General features: G+C 41.1%; 2 protein-coding genes across 5 annotated transcripts in view; both read left to right on the top strand.

Annotated features, from left to right (window-relative positions):
- Positions 1-1,699, top strand: part of TNFRSF8 (TNF receptor superfamily member 8) — a 14,237-nt gene extending 12,538 nt beyond the window's left edge. The window contains exon 10 of the mRNA XM_041476659.1: positions 1,193-1,699. Within this exon, the coding sequence (XP_041332593.1) occupies positions 1,193-1,437 (245 nt within the window). The 3' untranslated portion in view covers positions 1,438-1,699. The remainder of the gene's footprint in view (positions 1-1,192) is intronic.
- Positions 1,700-3,784: 2,085 nt separating this feature from the next.
- Positions 3,785-21,285, top strand: TNFRSF1B (TNF receptor superfamily member 1B). Of its 4 annotated transcripts, none has more exons than XM_041476693.1 (10): positions 3,786-3,967; positions 10,908-11,010; positions 13,930-14,058; positions 15,108-15,257; positions 15,981-16,074; positions 16,157-16,344; positions 17,079-17,153; positions 17,709-17,746; positions 18,281-18,548; positions 19,092-21,285. In XM_041476693.1, the coding sequence occupies exons 1-10, from the start codon at positions 3,830-3,832 to the stop codon at positions 19,388-19,390; spliced, it is 1,482 nt and encodes a 493-aa protein (XP_041332627.1). In that variant the 5' UTR covers positions 3,786-3,829; the 3' UTR covers positions 19,391-21,285. The 4 variants fall into 4 exon arrangements, with proteins under 4 accessions (XP_041332629.1, XP_041332627.1, XP_041332626.1 ...); XM_041476692.1 differs by having other exon boundaries at positions 3,787-3,967; positions 17,706-17,746; XM_041476694.1 differs by lacking the exon at positions 3,786-3,967 and adding an exon at positions 3,986-4,111 and having other exon boundaries at positions 17,706-17,746.
- The last annotated feature ends 112 nt before the right edge of the window (positions 21,286-21,397 follow it).

The raw sequence follows: 21,397 nt of genomic DNA, 5'->3' as shown, positions 1-21,397 counted from the left end.
CCACAAAAAAAAAAAAATTGGGGGTTTTTTTTTTTTTTTTTTTTTTTTTTTTTTTCTTTCTTTTGTCATCTTCTTTTTTCAAATTTTCAAACATGGCACATACTGTCATTCCAAGATTGTTAGTAAACTTCAGTGTCCAAATCTCCTAACAAATATTGTGCTGAATCTCCAGATCTTTGACACAAAAATACCTATTCATTTGAATATAATGCTTTCTTTTTTTCATGTTTTAGTCACTATGAGTTTGACAGAATTTCATTGCATATTACTCCTCCTTTTCATTCTGGAATATGTAGATTTTACATAAGAAATTTGAATATGTCAGCTGGAAGATGATGCTGTAATACTGAATGAGAATTGTACTTAGCTATAATTTTCTCCTCTGGTTTCATACTAATGGCTTGAAATGCATCTCCCATGTGTTCCCATAAAGTCTGACCATGGCAAAGGCTGGGAGATAAAGTCAGGCAAGGAGCTCGTTCATAGGGGTGAATTCTTACCTGAGACACCATCTGCATGGGACATTCTGGCAGTGCTCCCAAACCCAGTTCTGAGCTTATTTGAAGGTGTTATTTTTCATATTACAAAAACTGACCTTTCCTTACTAAACACCCCTCCTGTTTTTACTGTGAGTGATGGATTGGGATGAATGTGATGGTTTGATTTACCATATCCAAACATCTCCAAGCAATTAACCTACAGTGTCTGATGTGCAGCATCCTTCTGAATTAAGTGCAGTGGTGCAAGCCACTGAAAAGGCTTTATTTACCTTTCTGTGAAGGACTACAACAACAAGCTGGACCCAAGATCCAGAAAATTTTGTAGTTTATTCTCAGCTAGAAAGAAAATAATTTCTTTGCAGGTCCTAAGAACCCAGAACTTCTGTCCAGTGCTGATCTTTACCCAAAGGTTTCTTTTACATGGTGCTGTTTCTTGAAACAGGAGGAGCATAAACCTTTGAGTCTTTAGATCCCAGTTAGTTGCTTCCTCTAGCAGATTCTTGTGAATATCTTCTGACTTTTCCACTTTGTCTTTCTCGTGTAGTTCCACCTCTAGCTCAGTGGATTAATCCCATGGAAGTGGGATCTGAAATGTCCAGAGTGCTAATAAAAATGTTGCATGAAAAACATTAAAAACTCCGGGGCAGCAGTGACTGCTCACCATGCTCAGCACTACTTTTTTCCTTCCTCAGAAAAACTCTACATCATGAAGGCAGACACTGTTATCGTGGGGACTGTTTCAGAAGTGCCCAGTGGCAAGAACTGTGCTGTTAAAGGATGTGAAAATAACCTCGATGCCCAGGAAAGCATGGAAGAGGAGCTGGAAATGCACTACCCAGAGCAGGAGACAGAGTCTTTTCCAGGGAATGATGTGATGGTTCCTGTGGAAGAGGAGGGAAAGGAATTTCACCACCCTACCACTGCCACTGAGAAGTGACAACCCACAGAGACGGTGTGGGAAGATACAGAAGCACCCAGTGTGACACTAAGGCAGAATTTATGACAGGGGAGGTAAACACACTGTGCCTTAGATTATTGGGAACCTCCTGGGAAATACTGAAACACTCAAACAAGGAGTTAGCACCTATTTCATCTCACAAAGGAGAGGATCACCCAAACTGTTGGCCTTCATAGCTGACATCAAATACTTCTATTTCCCTGTCTCCCAGTATCATACTCACAAAAAATTTGAATCAAAGCTGCATAATTTAGAGGACATCTGGATGTCAGCTGAAGTTTCAGAGCTTGCTTTTTCAGTGTGAAGGAATGGATTGAAATCTATGTCTGGTTACTTCTATTAGCTGTGAAAATTCTAGCCAGGATTCTGAGTCAAGTTTGAGACTCAGCCATGTTGTTTCTACTCCAATACATTCAATTTGGTAATATATTTTGAAACATCTGGCATTTACTCAAGCCTTCAACTTTTGATTGAAAATTATAATAATCTCCATTTCCTTAGCATAAATATAACTCTCAAGTTTGTGGATTTCATGTTTCTTGAGGAATTAGGATCAAAAGGTGCCACACAGGCTCTGAAAACAGACGGCAAATAAAACTAATTAATGTCCACTGTACTTTAGGCCATTCTTTCTAGGTTTTGAAGTCCAATTCATTTTTTTTTACCACATCAAATCATGAGTAAGTCTACAAAACAGCCTCTTCTGATGGAAGCCAAACTGGCTGAGCATCTGGCTATTGGATGAACTATGGGTTAAGCCCAATGGGGAGCCTGTAAAAAGAGAAGTGAAGAAAAGAAACAATTTCTCTACTGAAAAAGAGACACAGCAGTTATTTCCTATAACATTGTTAATATCTACTTGTTTTAGAATCGTTCATAATCATCAGGGTAACACTGATTTGCATATCCTTTAAAAACAAACCTGTTTGGTGGCCAACTGCCCTGTGTTATGCTATTTTTAAATCTTTTGTGCTGCTTGTTCAGTAACTGTAAATGTAATAGTGCTGACTACACTGTTACACAGGACAGTGGAAAATGAGCAATATGACAAAGTGTGTCTTAATAATCAAAAAAAAAGGAACCACAAAACCCATTTCTTGCTTTGTAGTTTTGTCCTGATCAGAGCACTGTAATAACAGTGGTGCACCTGCAGCAAATTCTGTCTCAGAGCAAACAGAAGGGCACAAAAACACCTTCTTGGGCCAGACTGGAGTTTGAGCCCAGCATTTCACCTCTGACACTTGCAGCAAGGGATTAGTTAGGAAAACCACAACTGCTGTTTGCATTCATCATAGTTCTGCAGTGGCAGCTGGAATTGGATTAAGGATGTCAAAGAGTTTGATTCAGCCTTTATTTTTCTCTTATATCACCATTAGTTTTTCTTCTCTCTTTTGAATTTCCAAGCACAATCTGCCTCCATAAGCACCCGTGGCAAAAGGTTACAGATATCATGCACTGTGTAAAGGACTTTTAGCACTTTGAAACTGGCCTCTTTATTTCAGTGAATGTCACTAGCTGTTGCCTTACAGAAGTCAGTGAGTTGCTTTTTATTTGTTCTTTTTCCACCAAGTTGCTTTTGTGATTGATTGTATCTCAGCTTTGATTGCACTAAGCCTCCAGGCTGAGTCCCATTTTTTCATGTTACTCATGTAAGTTTGATGCTCCTCTGGCTTGGTCACTTTAGTTGACCTTTTCCACATCTACTTTAACTTCACTACATACTTCATTTTAGAGAACACCAGTTCATGAATCCACAAACTGAATAACCACATTTACCTGGCTGTGATTGTTCGGGGCTGTTCTGCAATGACTGTAATTGTGTATTTCCACTCTGTTATTAATGAATTTTTTTTTTTTTTACTAGAACAACTTTCTAAAAGAACCATATGCATTGCAACCTGCTGGACATGTTATAATTAGTTGGTTTAATAACGCTGGTAATCTCTGAATTAAAAATTACACGGGTTTTAAGCCATGGCCACGCTTTTCCTGTTTGATATATATTAAATTGCTGATGATTTCATTCTCAGAAGAAATATTTTTGCAAGAAAGCCATTTGAAGCTCACAGAGCTCTTAGTGGATTAGAGTTTTTCTCAGGAGCAGGGCTGAATTTACAGCGAAGTCCGTCTGCACCACCCCGGCTGCGTGCGACGAGTGGCTGCCATCAATGAGTGTTAATGAACACTGGAACGCTGCAGAGGCAACTTCGCACTGCGGGGCGAAGTGCTGGCGGTGCAAGGCGGTGTTCCGTGCACGGGGCAGACGAGACCCTCCCCACACCTGGTGGGGCCGGTGCGAGCGGCCCGGCCGAGCGGGGCGGGCTCCGGGCGGTGCCTGCGGGCCGGACCCGCCCGGCCGCGCTCGGCGGCGATGGGGCCGCGCCGGGCGCTGCTCCGGGAGCCCGTCCCGGGGCCCATCCTGCCGCCGATCCCGCCGCCGATCCCGGCGCTGATGCTGGTGTTGATCCCGGTGTTGATGCCGGTGCTGATCCCCGCCGCGGCCGGGCGGGTGAGCGGGGCCGGGCGGAGCGGGAGCGCCGCGGGGAGAGGCGGGCGGCATCGCCCGGGGATGGCCCTGCGGAGGGGAGAGAGCGGGGAGCGTCTCGCTGCTGTGTGCGCGGGCTGCTTGTCACCTGCCCGCCCCTTGTCGCCTGTATGTTCCTTGTCAGGTGTCCCTTGTCGCCGGTCTGTCTCTTGTCATCTGTCCCTTGTCGCCTGCCCCTTGTCGCCTGTTTGTTCCTTGTCACCTGTACCTTGTTGCCTGTCTGTCCCTTGTCATCTGTCCCTTGTCAGGTGTCCCTTTTCTCCTGCCTCTTGTTGCCTGTCTGTGCCTCGCCTCCTGCCCCTTGTCGCCTGTTTGTTCCTTGTCACCTGTCCCTTGTCTCCTGCCCCTTGTTGCCTGTGTCTCTTTTCACCTGTCCCTTGTCTCCTGTCTGTTCCTTGTCAGGTGTCCCTTGTCTCCTGCCCCTTGTCGCCTGTTTGTTCCTTGTCACCTGTACCTTGTTGCCTGTCTGTCCCTTGTCATCTGTCCCTTGTCAGGTGTCCCTTTTCTCCTGCCTCTTGTTGCCTGTCTGTGCCTCGCCTCCTGCCCCTTGTCGCCTGTTTGTTCCTTGTCACCTGTCCCTTGTCTCCTACCCCTTGTCACCTGTCCCTTCTCACCTGTCCCTTGTCTCCTGCCCTTTGTCGCCTGTCTGTTCCTTGTCACCTCTGTGCCCCTGGGCTTGGGCTGGATTCATGGTGATCTCTACAGCAAGCTCAAGTCCCGCTCTTAAAACGTCAAAGCTCAGCCTTTGTCTGTGTTGTTGTTACTTCTTGCCTTCCCAAAGGAATGACTAATAATTTTTCCTGGATTTTCATAGGAAATAGGTTGATTTTGCAGGCTTATTTGAATGTTTGTAAAAACCGTGGCGAGCATCCTGGCAAGTGCAGAGTGTAAACCCGTGTCTGTATGACATTGTTTACACAGGAAGAACTTGTGCTCTGTTGGTTCCCTAGAACTCTTCCCCATTTAAATAGAAAAGCCTTTAATTTGCAGTGAAGATCTGATGTGCTGCAGCTGTTGCTGTTCCTGCAGCACTGTTTGGCAGTGAGGGTTTGTAACTGTGTCAGCCAAAGAGCTCCATGGGATCTGTTTGCCTTCCACTGAGTGTTTTCTTACTGGTGCATTGATAGCACTTTTCTGTCTGGTTTTAAAATGTTCAGGATTGGGAAGATAAATATAGAAATGTGTCTGGGATGTCCGGGGCACTGTGTTCTTATGTGATATTTATGTTATTTATATGTTTAATCATAGGAATTTAGGCTGGATAAAACTAAATGAAATCAGGTGAGGATGTCAGAATGTGTATTGAACCTGGAATTACACAGTGGTCTTTTAAGGAGTATGGAGTGCTACAGTGAGCTGATAATATATTAAAATAATTATTTGAACTGTTTCTAACTAATTTTTCATTCAGCTCTGGTTTTAAGGTGAGAGTGTTTTGAACCTGATTTACTGGACACCTTGCAGTGGATAGGATAAAGCAGATAGAGAAGGGACAGTCTCAGAATTGTGGCAGACCTTATCAATAGAATTTGTCATGTTTCATGCTGAGCAAGGGCCTTTGGTTCAAAAGGAATTAGCTTTCCTCTCACTCTAAATATGACAGAAACATAATGATGGAAATAATGACAGAAACTTCAGCATCACTTTTTGCACTGTAATAAAATAAGGAAAAGCTTATATGTAAAGTTAGAGAAACAAACACAGTAGTTTTGGTAATATCACACCTGCCACAGAGCTGGAAAAAAACCCATGCCTGTTATATCAATTTTTAACAGTTATTTGTTAAAGAAAACTTACTTTATTTTTGAGGGAGACAAACAGGCAAAGCAACAGTTCTTGAGTGACACTACCTCTTGGGTTTTTCCTCATTCCCTTGTCACCTGTCCCTTCTCACCTGTCCCTTGTCTCCTGCCCCTTGTCGCCTGTTTGTTCCTTGTCACCTGTCCCTTGTCTCCTACCCCTTGTCACCTGTCCCTTCTCACCTGTCCCTTGTCTCCTGCCCTTTGTCGCCTGTCTGTTCCTTGTCACCTCTGTGCCCCTGGGCTTGGGCTGGATTCATGGTGATCTCTGCAGCAAGCTCAAGTCCTGCTCTTAAAACGTCAAAGCTCAGCCTTTGTCTGTGTTGTTGTTACTTCTTGCCTTCCCAAAGGAATGACTAATAATTTTTCCTGGATTTTCATAGGAAATAGGTTGATTTTGCAGGCTTATTTGAATGTTTGTAAAAACCGTGGCGAGCATCCTGGCAAGTGCAGAGTGTAAACCCGTGTCTGTATGACATTGTTTACACAGGAAGAACTTGTGCTCTGTTGGTTCCCTAGAACTCTTCCCCATTTAAATAGAAAAACCTTTAATTTGCAGTGAAGATCTGATGTGCTGCAGCTGTTGCTGTTCCTGCAGCACTGTTTGGCAGTGAGGGTTTGTAACTGTGTCAGCCAAAGAGCTCCATGGGATCTGTTTGCCTTCCACTGAGTGTTTTCTTACTGGTGCATTGATAGCACTTTTCTGTCTGGTTTTAAAATGTTCAGGATTGGGAAGATAAATATAGAAATGTGTCTGGGATGTCCGGGGCACTGTGTTCTTATGGGATATTTATGTTATTTATATGTTTAATCATAGGAATTTAGGCTGGATAAAACAAATTGAAATGAAATCAGGTGAGGATGTCAGAATGTGTATTGAACCTGGAATTACACAGTGGTCTTTTAAGGAGTATGGAGTGCTACAGTGAGCTGATAATATATTAAAATAATTATTTGAACTGTTTCTAACTAATTTTTCATTCAGCTCTGGTTTTAAGGTGAGAGTGTTTTGAACCTGATTTACTGGACACCTTGCAGTGGATAGGATAAAGCAGATAGAGAAGGGACAGTCTCAGAATTGTGGCAGACCTTATCAATAGAATTTGTCATGTTTCATGCTGAGCAAGGGCCTTTGGTTCAAAAGGAATTAGCTTTCCTCTCACTCTAAATATGACAGAAACATAATGATGGAAATAATGACAGAAACTTCAGCATCACTTTTTGCACTGTAATAAAATAAGGAAAAGCTTATATGTAAAGTTAGAGAAACAAACACAGTAGTTTTGGTAATATCACACCTGCCACAGAGCTGGAAAAAAACCCATGCCTGTTATATCAATTTTTAACAGTTATTTGTTAAAGAAAACTTACTTTATTTTTGAGGGAGACAAACAGGCAAAGCAACAGTTCTTGAGTGACACTACCTCTTGGGTTTTTCCTCATTCATCTGAAGTCTCTGGAAGTTCCCAGCCTCAGTCCCTGTGTTAGACACAAGAACTGAACATTATTTTTGCCATTTTGGACAATTGAACCACCAAGGTTATCAGTAATAGCCTGAAGTTTTCAAAGAGCAGAACTGGTGAAATAGGTATGTTTTTCCAAATACATATATAATAAAATATACCTTGTCTTCCTGCAAATTTGGACTTATAATTTTTGCCTGTTGTGAACAGCTTCCATATTCTGTGCATCCCCCAGGGAATGGAAGATGTTTTCATGTTCTGGGGTGAGTGGCAGTGAAGTAGAATTGCTGGCAGTAAGCAAACAGACACTGTTTCCTCAGGGAGGAGGGATGGCAAACTGTAAATCTGTGGGTGTGAGGCTGTGCAAGGACTCCTGCTTTACAGAAGTGCAATATAGGATGGGAAAATAATTCACTTAATGGACCATTATCTTTGAGAGATGTGCAGCACAGCAGCTTTAAGGAAACTTCATAGTGTGAGAAAAGTTGGTACAGCCTGATACAACTCTAGCTGATTTGGGCAATGCTGTTATCTGGTAACTGTACTTCAACAGAATTTTTTTTTTAAATGAGAAGTTCAAATATTTTAGGCAGAATTCTGTTTTTTCCTGCCTCCAGTAGGTCTGGTAGCTCAGCAAATAGTGTCTCTGTCTCAAGTCCTTTCCATAGAAACAGATTTTACAACAGAGACCTCAGTGACTTCATGGTGGTTTCACATACGTGGAGAGCATTGTACACAAATTAGTTCCTCCTCAGACTTCTCTGACTGACAGCTCAAGTTTGAAGGCAAATGTATGAAAAGGAGATCAACAGAAGTGTAGACGTGAATTAGGATTAAAAAACATGCTTAAATATCTTTGTTTAAATGGCCTTGATGCAAATTATTGTTATATGAATGGATTTTAATAGATTCATCCATTATATTAAAATGTTTTATTTTTATTATTTAAGATACTTAAATTTAATTACACATAAAGTCCTTTCAGTTGATGTGGAGATTACTTAGCCCACTCCTCTCCAGGGATGAATTAGGTCACCTGTATAGTAATATCTTAGTGCAAACAGGAAAATGATCCAAACAATGCAGGAACTCCAGAGAGTCTGGAGGCACTGACTTTGTGTATGTAGCTTCTTAGTTATTGCTTAATGCAGAGGCATTGCAAAAATCTCCCTAGTGGGTTAATGAAGTCAAAGGCAAACATAGTTTACCCATTTCTATGCAAAAATGTATTGCTTAATTTGATGTGCATAGAGCTAGACTAAATTTCATGTTTAAGAATGTGCGTGCCCCTACTGATAGACAGATGAAGCATTTTATTTCTTCTTGTACCTGTTAAATCAAATGAAGTCTTCCAAAGTCTTCATTTTGTCCTTATAAATTTCTATTAAATCAGCTGCCTGATTTAGGCACTGCTACCTAGACTGAGAAATTCTGAGCCTGTAGTCCAAAATGTGCAGCATCAGGTTAATTTCCCTTCACACAATCTGCTTGTAGGACACTGAATCTCAGTAAAAACAGGATAAAATAAGGGCTTGTGAGAGATACAAACACTAACAAAATACAAAGATTGTGAAATAGAATCTGGCCTCTACTCATCAGTCTTTCAGTCCAAAGCAGCCAATGCATCTGGATGCCAGACAGAAATCTGATATGGCCAACTCAGACTTTAGGATTGGTGACATTGCTAGAAAATTGGGGTCTGCTAAATGAATTGAATCCTTCCAGGGCAAACCAAGCTGAGCACGTGCGTGGCCTTGTGTGTGTAAATTGTGTCTAAGCCAGTCACAACTCCCTTTTAGTTTCCCATAATGTTCTTTGAGGACATTTGGGAAGAAGTTGTCAATTATAAGTCACTGAGAGCCACAGCTCATCAGATAAAATTTCAGGGAGATTGTATCAGACAGCAGAGAGATCCTTCCAAGCACAGCTTCAGAGAAACAGGTGTGAACCTAGCAACCAACAGGTTTTCCTGTGTCTGTAGCTCACAGGGCAGGATTCACAATAGACAGGGAAGAGCATGAGGTAAGAATTTAAAATTTTTTTTTTTTTTTTTTTTTTTTTTTTTTTTTTTTTTTTTGCCAGGAAGCCTCACCAGCTGGGTCATTTGTGATGTGGTTTATTGTATTTCTCCTTTTTCCCCCCCCATGTCTGCTCTTGCATGAAGCCTTGTGTTTTGAAAAGGCTCTCAACTGCTTGCTTTAATGAAGTTGATCATAGTGACTACAAAAACAGGATGACATCATTTATGATCTTTCCTCTTCTAATAAAAAAGTAATTTAATGAAACATGTTTTTGATGAGAGCAGAGCCCTTTTCTCCTTCATTGAATTTTGTCAGCTCAAGTTTGCAAACAGGATGATTTATCATTGTCCATCCTGTGATGTCTAGACATTTCTCTGCCTTCACGTTCTCAGAAAAGGGTTTTTTTTGACACTGACCATTGAGTAGGTTGACAAAATCCTGTTTCTGATCACAACTAAGTAAGAGGTAAAATATTTCAATGAGCTGCATAAGAAAATGCTGAATTCCCTTTATGCAATTGCTGAGGGTGGAAAACATTAATCTCCTTTGCCAGTAATGTGAAGACACAATAGATATTCAACATGTTTTTCTGTAAGGCGGAAGGATATTTTCATTACCGGCCTCCCAAGATCTTGTTCCTGTTTTGATTTCTCATTTTAGTAATGGTTCCTCTAAATTTGTGTAGATTAGCAATCTCTTCAGACTGCAATGATGCTTTAAAGCTGAGCAGTGTCACATCCTTTTTTAACAGTGCCTTTTTGGTCTAGCAAGAAACTCCTACGCTTGTCCTGCCTAACAGGAGCCTTGTTTAAATGAGGGTATTTTTCCCTTTGAAAATATTAAGTCATCAAATAATTTGACATTTGTTCATTGAAGTCATTGAGCTGTGCTGGTCAGTGTGGGCTGAAATTAGGCACCCTGTATTTCATGGCTGTCTCTAAGGCATTTAACCTGCATATTTGTCTGCACCTTCTGCAAAGGTGCTGCTTCTCAGAAGCAGCAGTGCAGTTTTTGGAGACCTCATTTTCAAAACATCAAGGCCTTTCTTGCTCAGGAAGGAATCACAGAGTATCTGGAAAGATAAAAGCCTTTTTCCCTTTGGAAAGATTGACTGAAGTTTTTGAGCCACTTTACAGTAACTGTTTCTCCCACAAACCCGCGGGTAGGAATTTAGGTTTCTCTGGTGTTTTGTCAGATGTTCTTGGAGCCACTGTTGTTGTCAGATGATGTGAGATGTTGTCAGATATTCTTGGAGCCATGGCAGCTGAGGATAAGGCACTCAGCCCTTTGGTTTGGGGGATGCAGTAGTGACCAGGTGTGATGCTAATCCCATAGCTCCACTGCACTCTTTGTACCTAAAACCTGGAGAAATCACTTTGTTTGTGGTGGTGGATCTTTGGCAAACAAAGGAACCTCAAAAGAGTCACACGCAGCTCATCAGCTGTTCAGTGCCCTGCAGCCCCTTGGCATCTGCTGGGTGTGTTTCATTGCAGCTACACTGGTGCCGTGGAAAGGAAGGTGCTTGTCATTGCACTGCTCTCTAGGTATTTGTCTCTTTTGAGTCTCTAATTCAGGATCAGAACAGACTTGTGACTCATGACTTCCCCTTGATTTCTCCTAGGAATATTCATTACCTTACACACCACAGTTTGCACAATGCAACAATCCCAGCACTGAATTCTATGATGAAGAACTTAATAAATGCTGCAGCCAGTGCCCTCCAGGTAGGTTATAATTCAAACTATTACTTTACACAGCCAAATTCACTCAGTTTTCAGATGATCATAGTGTGTTTTGATTACTTATACATCTAAAGTGCATCAGATTTTTGCTGTTGTAATGCATTCTTCCTCAACAAAGACAACAAAACACTATGACTGCAAAACACCTGCAAAAGAGACACATTGTCCATCAGAAGTGGAATTCTCCTACAAGGTTAACTGGGCTGGGGCTTACCAGGAGGTAAGTGCTGAGCTTGTGTAAGCACAACTCTGCATGAGGTTTTCATTTAAGTAATTAAAGTATTTTAGTCAACATTGGAGGGGAAGCAGCAGCTCACTAAGGGAATTACAAAGAGCAGGCAAGACCCTAGCCCACTAATAAAAATATATATTGCAAACCAGGGCATGAAGTAAGGCTTGGTTTCTGTACTATGATGATATCACTTATCTAAGGGGCTTTCCATTGGACAGGTCAATCTATCATTGCCCATTAAGGGAGTTTTTGGTCTTTTACTGTAAATCAGACCCTGCAGAGCACTGTGAGAATGGGGACAGGACTGCAGACGCTGTCTGCTCTGAGCTGTCATGTCTTACACTCCAGGAGTGATTATAAGTGACCTGTAGTTAGCCAAAGTCATTGTCTGTGGGTTTTGGGATTGTTTTTTTGGGGGGGATAGTAATGCTCTTTGAAGATTTTGGTCGTAGAGTTTTTGCAACAAGTTGCAACTATATTATTATATTAGATACTGAAAAAAAAAAAAGCCTTTTTTTTTCTCATTACATGCTGAGCAAAGAAAATTTGTCTCCATAAGTGCTGAGTGTCTGTCAGATCCGGAAGTTTAAACAGGAAATCAGTATTTGCTGAAACAGCTGCAGTTCCTTGAAATAACTGAAATTATCTAGATAGATCTGTCAAACTTCCTTTGTTCATGACAGATGAAAGATGATAATTTATAAGTAAAACTTTTCAGTTGTGTTTTGTAGCGTTCAGTGAAGCAGCCTAGATCATTAGCAGGATGTAGGATGCAGAATGTAAAGCTTTAATTAAGTACAAGGAAAAACAAAGTCTTTGGAAATAATTAATTTGGCTCACCTCCAGGGCCTCTTCTTTTGAAAAACAGATTCTCCAAGCACCTCTAAAAATTTTTCAGTGTTCTTCCTGCTTTCTGAGTATGTTTTCCAGGATATTTTTGTAAAGGATATGAGACATTGACTTTTATCTCCTTTCACATGAAAGGGAAATGGCAATTGAGATGTTTCCTCCAAAATTAATGTTGGAACTCATATTTACATGCTCCCACCACTGTACTAAATGTGAGAAATAGTACAAACTCTGTTGGTGATGAGGAGCTTTGGAGAAATTACCTGTGACAGTTTTTGCCTTTGTCTGGAATGCCAGCTGTCACGGCAGGAAGCGGCTGCTGGTCAGAGTGCCACCACCCTCCTGGAGAAGTGTCCCTAAAAGGGTGTCCTGGTGGCACAGGCACATCTGCACTCTCCCCGAGTGACTTCAGCTCTTTGTATGTTCGGGTGGCACAGAAGGAGGGAGAGAATCCTTGTATGGGGTTCCACAGAGAATCTTTGTCACCACATTTCTTTTCAAAGAGAAGAGCAAGGCACAACTTCCAAAGAAATTTCTGGGTTTCACATTCTGTGAACCTCAGAGAAAGGAAAAACAATTCTTATCTCATTTGCTGCTCCTGTGTTCACAAGTGGAATGCATCGTGGAAGATTGTTTAGCTGAAGGGAATTGATAATTGGCTTTGGGCGTGGGTGTTTTGATTCACTGACCCGTTGGATCCAGGTGTGTGTGTCAGGACTGTCAGCTGACAGTCAGTAGATGCTGTGCAGTGGAGTGCTTGGCAGATTCAGTTTAGAGGTAATGTAATATAGTATAGAATAATATAGTGTAATAAAGTAATTAATTAGCCTTCTGATAAGATGGAGTCAGACGCATCATTCTCTTCCCCTTGTTGGGGGCAAAAATATCTACTATAAATCTTTATTAGGCTTCTGCTGTGAAGGGGTCCAGGGATGAGGAGACTCTCACTCCCTTGATGGAGGGGAGAGAGCTCATCCTCTCAATGGAATGGAGAGAGCTCCAGATAGTCAGAGGGTATGGGGTTATGTAGGGAAGGCAGGGACTGGGGTAGAGCACCAGGAGGAATGGGCTCAGGGCACAGGGCTGGAGCCAGGGGGAAGGGTCAGTGGGATACATAGAATTTGTTTGTAACAGAAAGGCATGCTGGGGGAAGACTTTTTCCTCACCATAACAACGGAGGTTAGTGCCTTAGGGGTTTTCCCTTCAGAGGAGCGTTGTGGACTCTTTCCCTGTTGGCCCATCAGCCTCCACAGGCAGTAGTGTCAGAAATTCCCTGCTTGGCTCTGTTAGGGCTGGCTGGAGAGGTGAGGGAAGAAGAGTGGGCTCGTGTCCCTTTCACAGTGACAAGTGGAGAAGTTCTAATTCAGACCTGCTTGTGATGTTACTTGACCTTGCCCTCTCCACTCACTGCCTGTGACAGCAGTAAGGGTCTCACTCAGGCACATCATCCTGGCACGTGCCTGACTTTGGTTGTGAAACATCTCCACATGTTCACCACAAAACAGCTTCTGCAAAGGTAGAATATTTGGTTTTTGTATTGTGGTAGCTGCACCTAAGTATGTGCTGAGGGGTTTTGTTTTGCCTTGTTTAGAATATGTCTGGAATCCACTGAACTGAATGTAGGAAAAGGGGTCAAACATGGATGGACATAAATCAGCCTTTCCCTGTAGAGACATGCAGTTCTCTACATCAATGTGTGGTGTATGATAATGTCAGTGAAGGGAAAGGATTCTACAGCTCAGAATGAGACTTAATTCCTAGTGATCTTTTCCAGTGAGATGTTTCCTCTGTTTTGGTTTGGGTTATTTTTCTTTTAATAGGTCAGTATAGGACAGGGAGCTGCAGTCACACCGTGGACACCAAGTGCAGCCCCTGCAGACCTAAAACGTACACAGCCATCTGGAATTATTCTCCACAGTGCTTTGCCTGCTCACCACCCTGCAGGAAAGGTAGGCTTGGATTAGTAAACAGGCTTGCTCAAAGACGGCTTGGTTTAACCTTGTGAGATTTTGTCAATCACTTGTATAGTCCTCATGCTTTTGGAATCTGTAAGATTTTGGGATAGGAATCAAGGAAAAGTCTTGCAGGGAGCCCTGGCCCTTTTTCTTTTTAAGTCCTAAAAATGAGACATCAATTTTATGTTATTAAAAACCAAGGCACTACATCACTAAAATATTCCAAATGCCGTCAGTAGAATAAGCTACTGCTTATAACATCCCATCAAGAGACCTTAAGACCTGACTTGGACATGGGTAAATGGATAATTACGTTTCCAGCATCCTGTCATTTCTCATTTTGTCTGCTGAAGTGCCAACAGCAAACATGGGTTTATTTTGCAAAATAAACATTGGTTTATTTTGCAAAGCAGCAGTCAGTGAGAGCACACTGGTTCTGTTCACTGAAGCAGCTTAACAGTACCTAAGGTAGAACTTTGTACCAACACCTGTGCTTTGGGCTAATAGATCACCTGCACTAATGAACTTGGTCATGCTGTTCTCCACAATTTCTAATGGAAATTGGTGTAGAACATTATCTACTTGATTCACTGAGAAGTAAGTTTCAAGGATACAGTCTAAGTTGAAAGGACCTTTGGTCTTGTCCAAATAGATAATCTTACAAAGCTGGTTAATTACCATATGAAAATATTGGTAGTAAAATCTCCAAACACATTAAATACAGTGACATGATCTGCACAGCTGAGAATCTCAGTGTGGCCCCCAGGTATGGCAGTGGTGAACACAAACAGCCATGTTTGGGGTTATGACAAAACATAACACAACTGCAGGGCACAGAGTTTTAAGTGTGCACTCTGCAGGTGCAAATTTCTCCTTGCCTAGAGAGAAAATGTGATATTGGGGCATATAACACATTTGGTTTATGGTGCTATACAAGCCCAAAACTTGTATGTGGACATCACCTCATGTTCACTCGAAACATTGCAGGCTGTGATTTTAAATGCTGTCAATGACATCTTGCTTTATTTTTGTTTTAAAACCAGGGCTTGTACAGAAGCAAACGTGCACTAGGTCCCAGGACAGGGTCTGTAGCTGCCCACCCCACAAGTACTGTGTTTCCAAGCTGGACGAGTACTGTGAAGCGTGTAGAACACACAAAAAATGCGGCAAAGGTTACCGGGTTTCCAGAAGAGGTAATTTGATTTTGAACACTCTGCTTACTGCACATTTACTCTGGCCTAATTCCCTAGGGTTGTGCATTCCTTTTAGGGTTTATTTTTACATTCTTAGCAAGTGGGCACTAACCAGAGTAACAGTATTCCCCAGAGGTATATCCAAAGTGACAACATGTTGCAATTTCTTACTGTCATGTACCAAAAAGTTCCCAATCCATCTTAATCTTCATTTTGCTCTACTGGGTGATTTATTCTGTACAAGTGACTGAGATCCAAGACCACTTAATCACTCCTTAAATCCTTGAAAAAGGGCTTCAGGTGCAATTTTGGGTACAGTAAATAATGATGACTCTATGTTGTCCTGCATTGATTTGGTTTTATTAGTTGATGGAATCCATCACCCTGATAATACATCCGTCTCAAAATGATAAATAATTTTAAAATATTCAAAACACTAAACATTTTAAAAAAATTAGGAATCATTTTAAGAAGATGCAGAACTCAACAGTTTGGTGAAAAGCTCAGCTTTGCAGCACCACATTTGAACCTTTAATGGCACCAAACTTACAGCTGGTTAATCTTCTCTTTGGGTTGGGTGCATCAAGTGAATATCTTCTGTGACAGTTATAGACTGCATTTTTGCACTGCTTCTGTATCACTGCTAGGGTCTCTTGCAGACCCTGATTATTCATTCCTGTTTCTCACCAGATAAGTAACTGGAGTTTTCCTCTTCGTTTAAAGGGACAGACAGCACAGACACAGAATGTAAACCTTGTCCTCCTGGCACGTTTTCCCCTGAGGAATCCTACAACACCAGCTGCATACCCCATACCATGTGAGCCAGCGTTCTGTCCAACAGCAGCCTTAACTGTGCACAGCTTTCTGTTGTTCCTAACTTCTCCTTTTGTCTCCTGCAGTTGTAAATCAGTGGCTGTCCCTGGGAACAGCAGGAATGACACTGTTTGCAGTGACTCAGGAACAGCCACAGTTCTGCCTCACACCATTTTGAACCTACTTCTGACCCAAAGCTCAGCTTCCCACAAACCTGAAATAATAACTCAACCTGTCGTGTTAAACTCTGTACCTGACCTGTCCCACATCACCGGTGAGCTTTAACTCATTTAAAGTCACTTCTGTCTGCTCAGGAACCAAGCTTATGTTTAGTTCTCAGTGTCTTTCCAAAACCAGTCACCTGTACCCAAGCAGAACCTCAGAGGAGCTCAATTAATTCAATGTGACACTGCTTGTAGTGAACTCCACTTTTACTACAGTGCATTTTATGATCCTTGTAAATCTGGAAATATTTCTAAAAAACCTCAAACTGGATTATACAAGGCATTTCCTGATAATTTCTGCTATAGCTGGTAGAAAATGTCGTATCTTAAATTCTGGACTGAGGCAAACCTGGCCTGGTGAGAGGTCTGTGAGTCTTCTGTCAGCCTTTCCTGAGACAGAAGGTCCTGACAGCATTCCTAGGTGGATGTGCTCTCTCCTGCTCACAGCCCATCCAGGAGGCTGAGATGTTTAGGAGCATTTTGAGCTACCTGGCCTTATATCTGACAAACTCTTGCTTGCCTGGAGAAATACCTTTTGTGACTGAGGCCAAAATTCTGTCCTCACTTTCCAGGAGAGGAGAATTTAGCTTTATGAAGTGGTGGTGACTAAAATGAGACCTTGGTGTCTGACAATTGAGGCATCAAATGTGAATGTCAGACATACACAATACTTGTAAATGTAGCTTTTGTAGGGATGCACAGAAATGACAAGATTACCTTTTTCTAATTTGATCCTTTGCTAGATCAAGCTGCTAAACAATTTCTTCTTTGTATTTATTTTCAGGAGCAGTAGCAGGGCCATTGTTATTGGTCCTGATAATTGCTATTTTGGGGTATTGCTTAGTCTCAAAAAAAAAAGGTAAGATTTATGAGGTGAAAACAAGCAAACCTCTAAAATCTGTGAAGTGTCACCTTATTTCACATTAAACCTGAGCCTGGTGGTTGACTGAAATTAGTGTCTTAGAAGATGCCAGCTTTATTCAGATCTGTCTTGTTCCTCAGATTTTAGGTTATTGTCTAAATACACAACAGCCTTGGAGTTGGACAACTGTGCAACAGTTGTACTTCTGCTGAAGCTTGTTACATATTTGGTACTTCATCATTTAAATATTAGACAATTTCAAGTGTTATAATTAAACAGACATGAATCTGGTTTATTGTCATCAATACCTTTTCTCACTGACACTATACAAGAAAAATTATGAATTAATGCTGAGGCTTCTCTGCTTCCTGGATAAATTTAAGTCACAAAATTAATACAATACAGGCTTCATTGTGTTCAAACTGTGTGTAATAAATGTACATTTGAAGTTTATGCTGTCCAGGAGCAGCAATCACTCAGCCTAGTTTAGGGCACAGCTGTTGCAAATGGGTCATGTTTGGGTGCTAATAAACTGTGTTTGCTCACTAGCAGCCCCTGTGTACTCTGCAGCAGCTACAGAAGCAGATTTGGTGAGTGTCCTCTCTTTCCATCTCTTCTATTTCTTTAAAAGTTATACAGAAATCATAAACTCTCACCTAATTACAAGCAGAAGAAAACTGCACAGCAGCAAGAAAACTGGAGTGAGAACAGGGTGGTTTGGTCCCCAAGCTAGGGTGTAAGATGTACCTTATATATCCCATATAATGTCCCACCCTCTCTTTATGTGAGGCTAAAAACCGCAGTAAAACCCAGGTGGGGTTTTGAAAACTAAATGTGACAGCCTTTGGTCCCTAAGTAATCAGAGCAGTGCTGTGGGTACCTCAGCAGATGAGTTCCTTTTGTTGAACCCCTAATGAGCTGTTATGGATTTTACTTGCACCCATCACTATGCAAATGAAAATAATTATAGAATGGCTTGAATTAGACGGGACATTAAAGCTCCTCTGGTTCCAATCATCAGTGGTGTCTTTAGCTGCCAAAATACTGACCAGTTATTTGCTAGTGGGTTGCTAGGTTTTTTTTTTTAAATATTAACATTTTGCATTTCTCTGCAAATGTTCCAGCGTTTTCCCCCTCCAGAAAAACAATGTGACAAAAAAGTCAAAGATACAGAGTTGCAGAACTCCAGGAGTTCTGAACAGGAACAACAGCATCTCTTGGAAACTTCTGGGTCCAGCAGTAGTATCCTGAATCCAACTGGATCTCCAACCATCAGTGTAACAAGTAAAAAGAATTATGAAAATAAAAACTCAGGAGAATTTCAGCAGCAACATTCACCTCCTGAAGGTTCTAAATTCCTGAGTGGAGACAGACACAGCTCTGCGAGTTCAGGTAGTAATGATTCTGAATGATCCAGAACTCTTGAAATTTATCAGTTATGAGTCTTTTTAGCAGAAGTTTAAATGGCAGGATAAAACATCTGAGTCCTGCTCAGCAGAGAGAACATTTAGGAACTTTTGAAAAGAAAAAATGATGAAGTTGCCTGAGACAGTAAAAAGAGTTTCCTCAGTGCAAAAGCAGGGGTATTTAGGGGCTAGGGGATCAGGTGGTTGGCACTTACCTGTGAGTGGGAGTAGAAGCCAAAGGGAGCAGTTACAAAAGAACACTGTCAAAAGTGCTTGAAACGACAACAGATGGGCAAGGAATTGTTTGCAATCCAGGTCTCTGCATTAATTTTGGTAGCCTTTTTATTTCTGGGGAGATACGTAGATTTTACGGTACCGAAATGTGGCAGAACCAACTCAACCAGCTTCACTAAATTAAGTGAAGCAAAAAGATATTTAGTGTCTATTTGAACTGTAAGTCAAAGAGCTGGATAAAGAATCCAGCTGCCCTGTTCTGGTTTCATTCTTCTGTTTTGTGTTTATTTGACAGAACATTCTGCTAACGGAGGAACACAGGTGAATGTGACGTGCATTGTGAAATTTTGCAGACCAGACTGCAGCTCGCAGTGCCCCGAGCAGGTTAGCTCAGCTAGCAGGGATTATGGGCACACTCCCTGGAACTCCCCAACAGGGGAAGAAACCCTCCTTTCAAAAGAAGATAATGCCTTGAACAAAGAAACCAAAATTCACATCGCAGTGGAAAATGAGGACAATTTACTTCAAGACTCACTTCCAGAAGAGAAGAAGGTTCCTCTGGGCATCCAAGATGCTGGGATGAAAACCAGTTAAAGGAAATTACAGATCATATGCTGATGGAGTGATAATCAAACAACCTCATGTCTTACAAAACAAACATTCTGGTAAATGTAGCTTTCTTATAGATTTGAAATTTCAGATGAATATAGACACTGATGCTTTCGAGGTTTTTAGCATCTTCTGTCACTTTGCAGTTTAAAAGGAAAAGCATTGAAACTTTTTACAACTGAATGGCCAATTCCTTCCTTTCTCTTTGATACCCTAGAGGGCCTTTATCATACTTGAAAAGGAGTATTTTTCAAACTTTATGCTGTTAAGTTTTCTCCTGAGACTTCTTGTAATGATGATTTTTATTCAAGGTCTGCCACGTGTCAAGAATATGGCTGTGACCAGCACTTCTGAGGGGCTGCAGTTAAATTATCATTCTTTCAATGCTCAGGAATCATCTGTTTGATTTAAATTTTAAAGTTATTGCATTTAGTTTCCTATCCCCTATCTTAGTTGTCATAATTTCCCTCATCCTCCTGGATATTTCTTTTATTATTACAGCTTGTTTTTTCTCATTATCAGACCAAATTTCTCAAGTACATATAGGGCATTAGGAAGTGAAATCTTTTACACAAATTTTTTTTTACAACTAAACTTACAACTTGTTAAACAACAGCATTTCATTGCCTGTACATAGCTGATTTTGTTTTAGAAGGGAAAATCTAGACTGACCAGTTGTTATCTTGGAGTAGGAGTAAGTTCCTTTTGTTGACAACCCTAGAGTTTGTCACCTTTGTGTCCTGGCTGAGGTAACGTTTCCTCCATTGATCCTGACCTCATTTTTGAGGTAAACCATAAATCCAAAATATTTTCCCTGTGCTCGGTGACTATTAGAGCAGTTCCCTGTGATTATCTTTGCCAGACAGCTCATTGCCCTCAGGTGGCAGAGCATCATCTGTAATAAATGGAATTTATTCAAACCCCAGAACCTGAAAATCCTGTTCTCCTTCACTGCTTGACGATGCTGGAGCTCCAACCACCTCTTACAGAAAATTAGTGGCAGTTCTCCTTAAATGAAGTGGTTTGGAAGCCTATATTTAGGAACCCACTTCCCATAATTATATTTTACACTTGTGACTTAACTGTCAATTGTGGTGGCTGTGTTCAACCAGAATCTGCAATCCAGAGTCTGAATCCCATGGGAGTGAAGTCACACACAACCCTTGTCTTATGCCATAAAAACCCTGCTGGACTATGTGATCACTGAACTGCCCTAATCTATCTCAAGACAGACACAGTGGTTGTTTCTGAGGCCTGAGGCGTAAAAGGATTTTTTGGAATAACATTGCTACAAAGGAGAATTCAGATTCTAAAAATACAAAATTTAATCTTCCACAAAAGCTATGGTATTATTTAAGCTGTAATTATTTCTGGAACTGACAAACAGGCCTGTACTTCTACTATGAAGAAGCACTTTGCAGATCTGTATTAAACTTACACTTGAAGGTATTTTTCAGGAAAGACTGAAAATGGGCACACTGAAACTACTACAGAACTGAAGGATTTAGGCAATAACCTAATTTTTCACAGCTCTTTGAACCTCTTGCTCTGTAATATTTCTGTCAGCCAAATTTTTCTCTGTCAGCTCCCACTACTGGGGCCACATTGAAGCAGCAAAGGAAGATTTTTAAAGACGGTTAAAAATATTCAAAAAGAGGATCCTGTTACAGTAGTTAACTTACTGAGTTTTTACATTAAGGAGCTGTCACAGAGAGAAAATCCAAGTTTTATGTTGAAGTAGGAAAAATGAGCCTGCATTTGCGTTTAAAAAAAACCAAAAAACCAAAAACAAAGAGCAAAAAACAGACCCCGGAAGAAAAACATATATTTTTATAAATACACGTGTTCTCAAGTTTCCTGACCTCTTTATTAAACAAAATTATTTTATGTTGAAATAGGAAAAATGAGTCTGCATTTGCGTATTAAAAACAAAAAAAAACAAAGACCAAAAAACAGACCCCAGAAGAAAAACATGTCTTTTATAAATATATG

This window comes from Pyrgilauda ruficollis, unplaced genomic scaffold, assembly GCF_017590135.1.
Source record: "Pyrgilauda ruficollis isolate IOZ18807 unplaced genomic scaffold, ASM1759013v1 scaffold39, whole genome shotgun sequence".
NCBI classification, from domain to species: domain Eukaryota; kingdom Metazoa; phylum Chordata; class Aves; order Passeriformes; family Passeridae; genus Pyrgilauda; species Pyrgilauda ruficollis.
Note: the sequence above shows the minus strand (reverse complement) of the source record. Positions and strands in the feature narration are given on the sequence as shown.

Excerpts from the sequence above, each read along its gene's own strand:
- TNFRSF1B (XM_041476692.1), top strand. The coding sequence starts at position 3,830 with ATGGGGCCGCGCCGGGCGCTGCTCCGGGAGCCCGTCCCGGGGCCCATC. Across the intron at positions 17,747-18,280 it reads CAGCTACAGAAGCAGATTTG|CGTTTTCCCCCTCCAGAAAA; the intron begins GTGAGTGTCCTC and ends CAAATGTTCCAG. Across the intron at positions 18,549-19,091 it reads ACACAGCTCTGCGAGTTCAG|AACATTCTGCTAACGGAGGA; the intron begins GTAGTAATGATT and ends TTTATTTGACAG.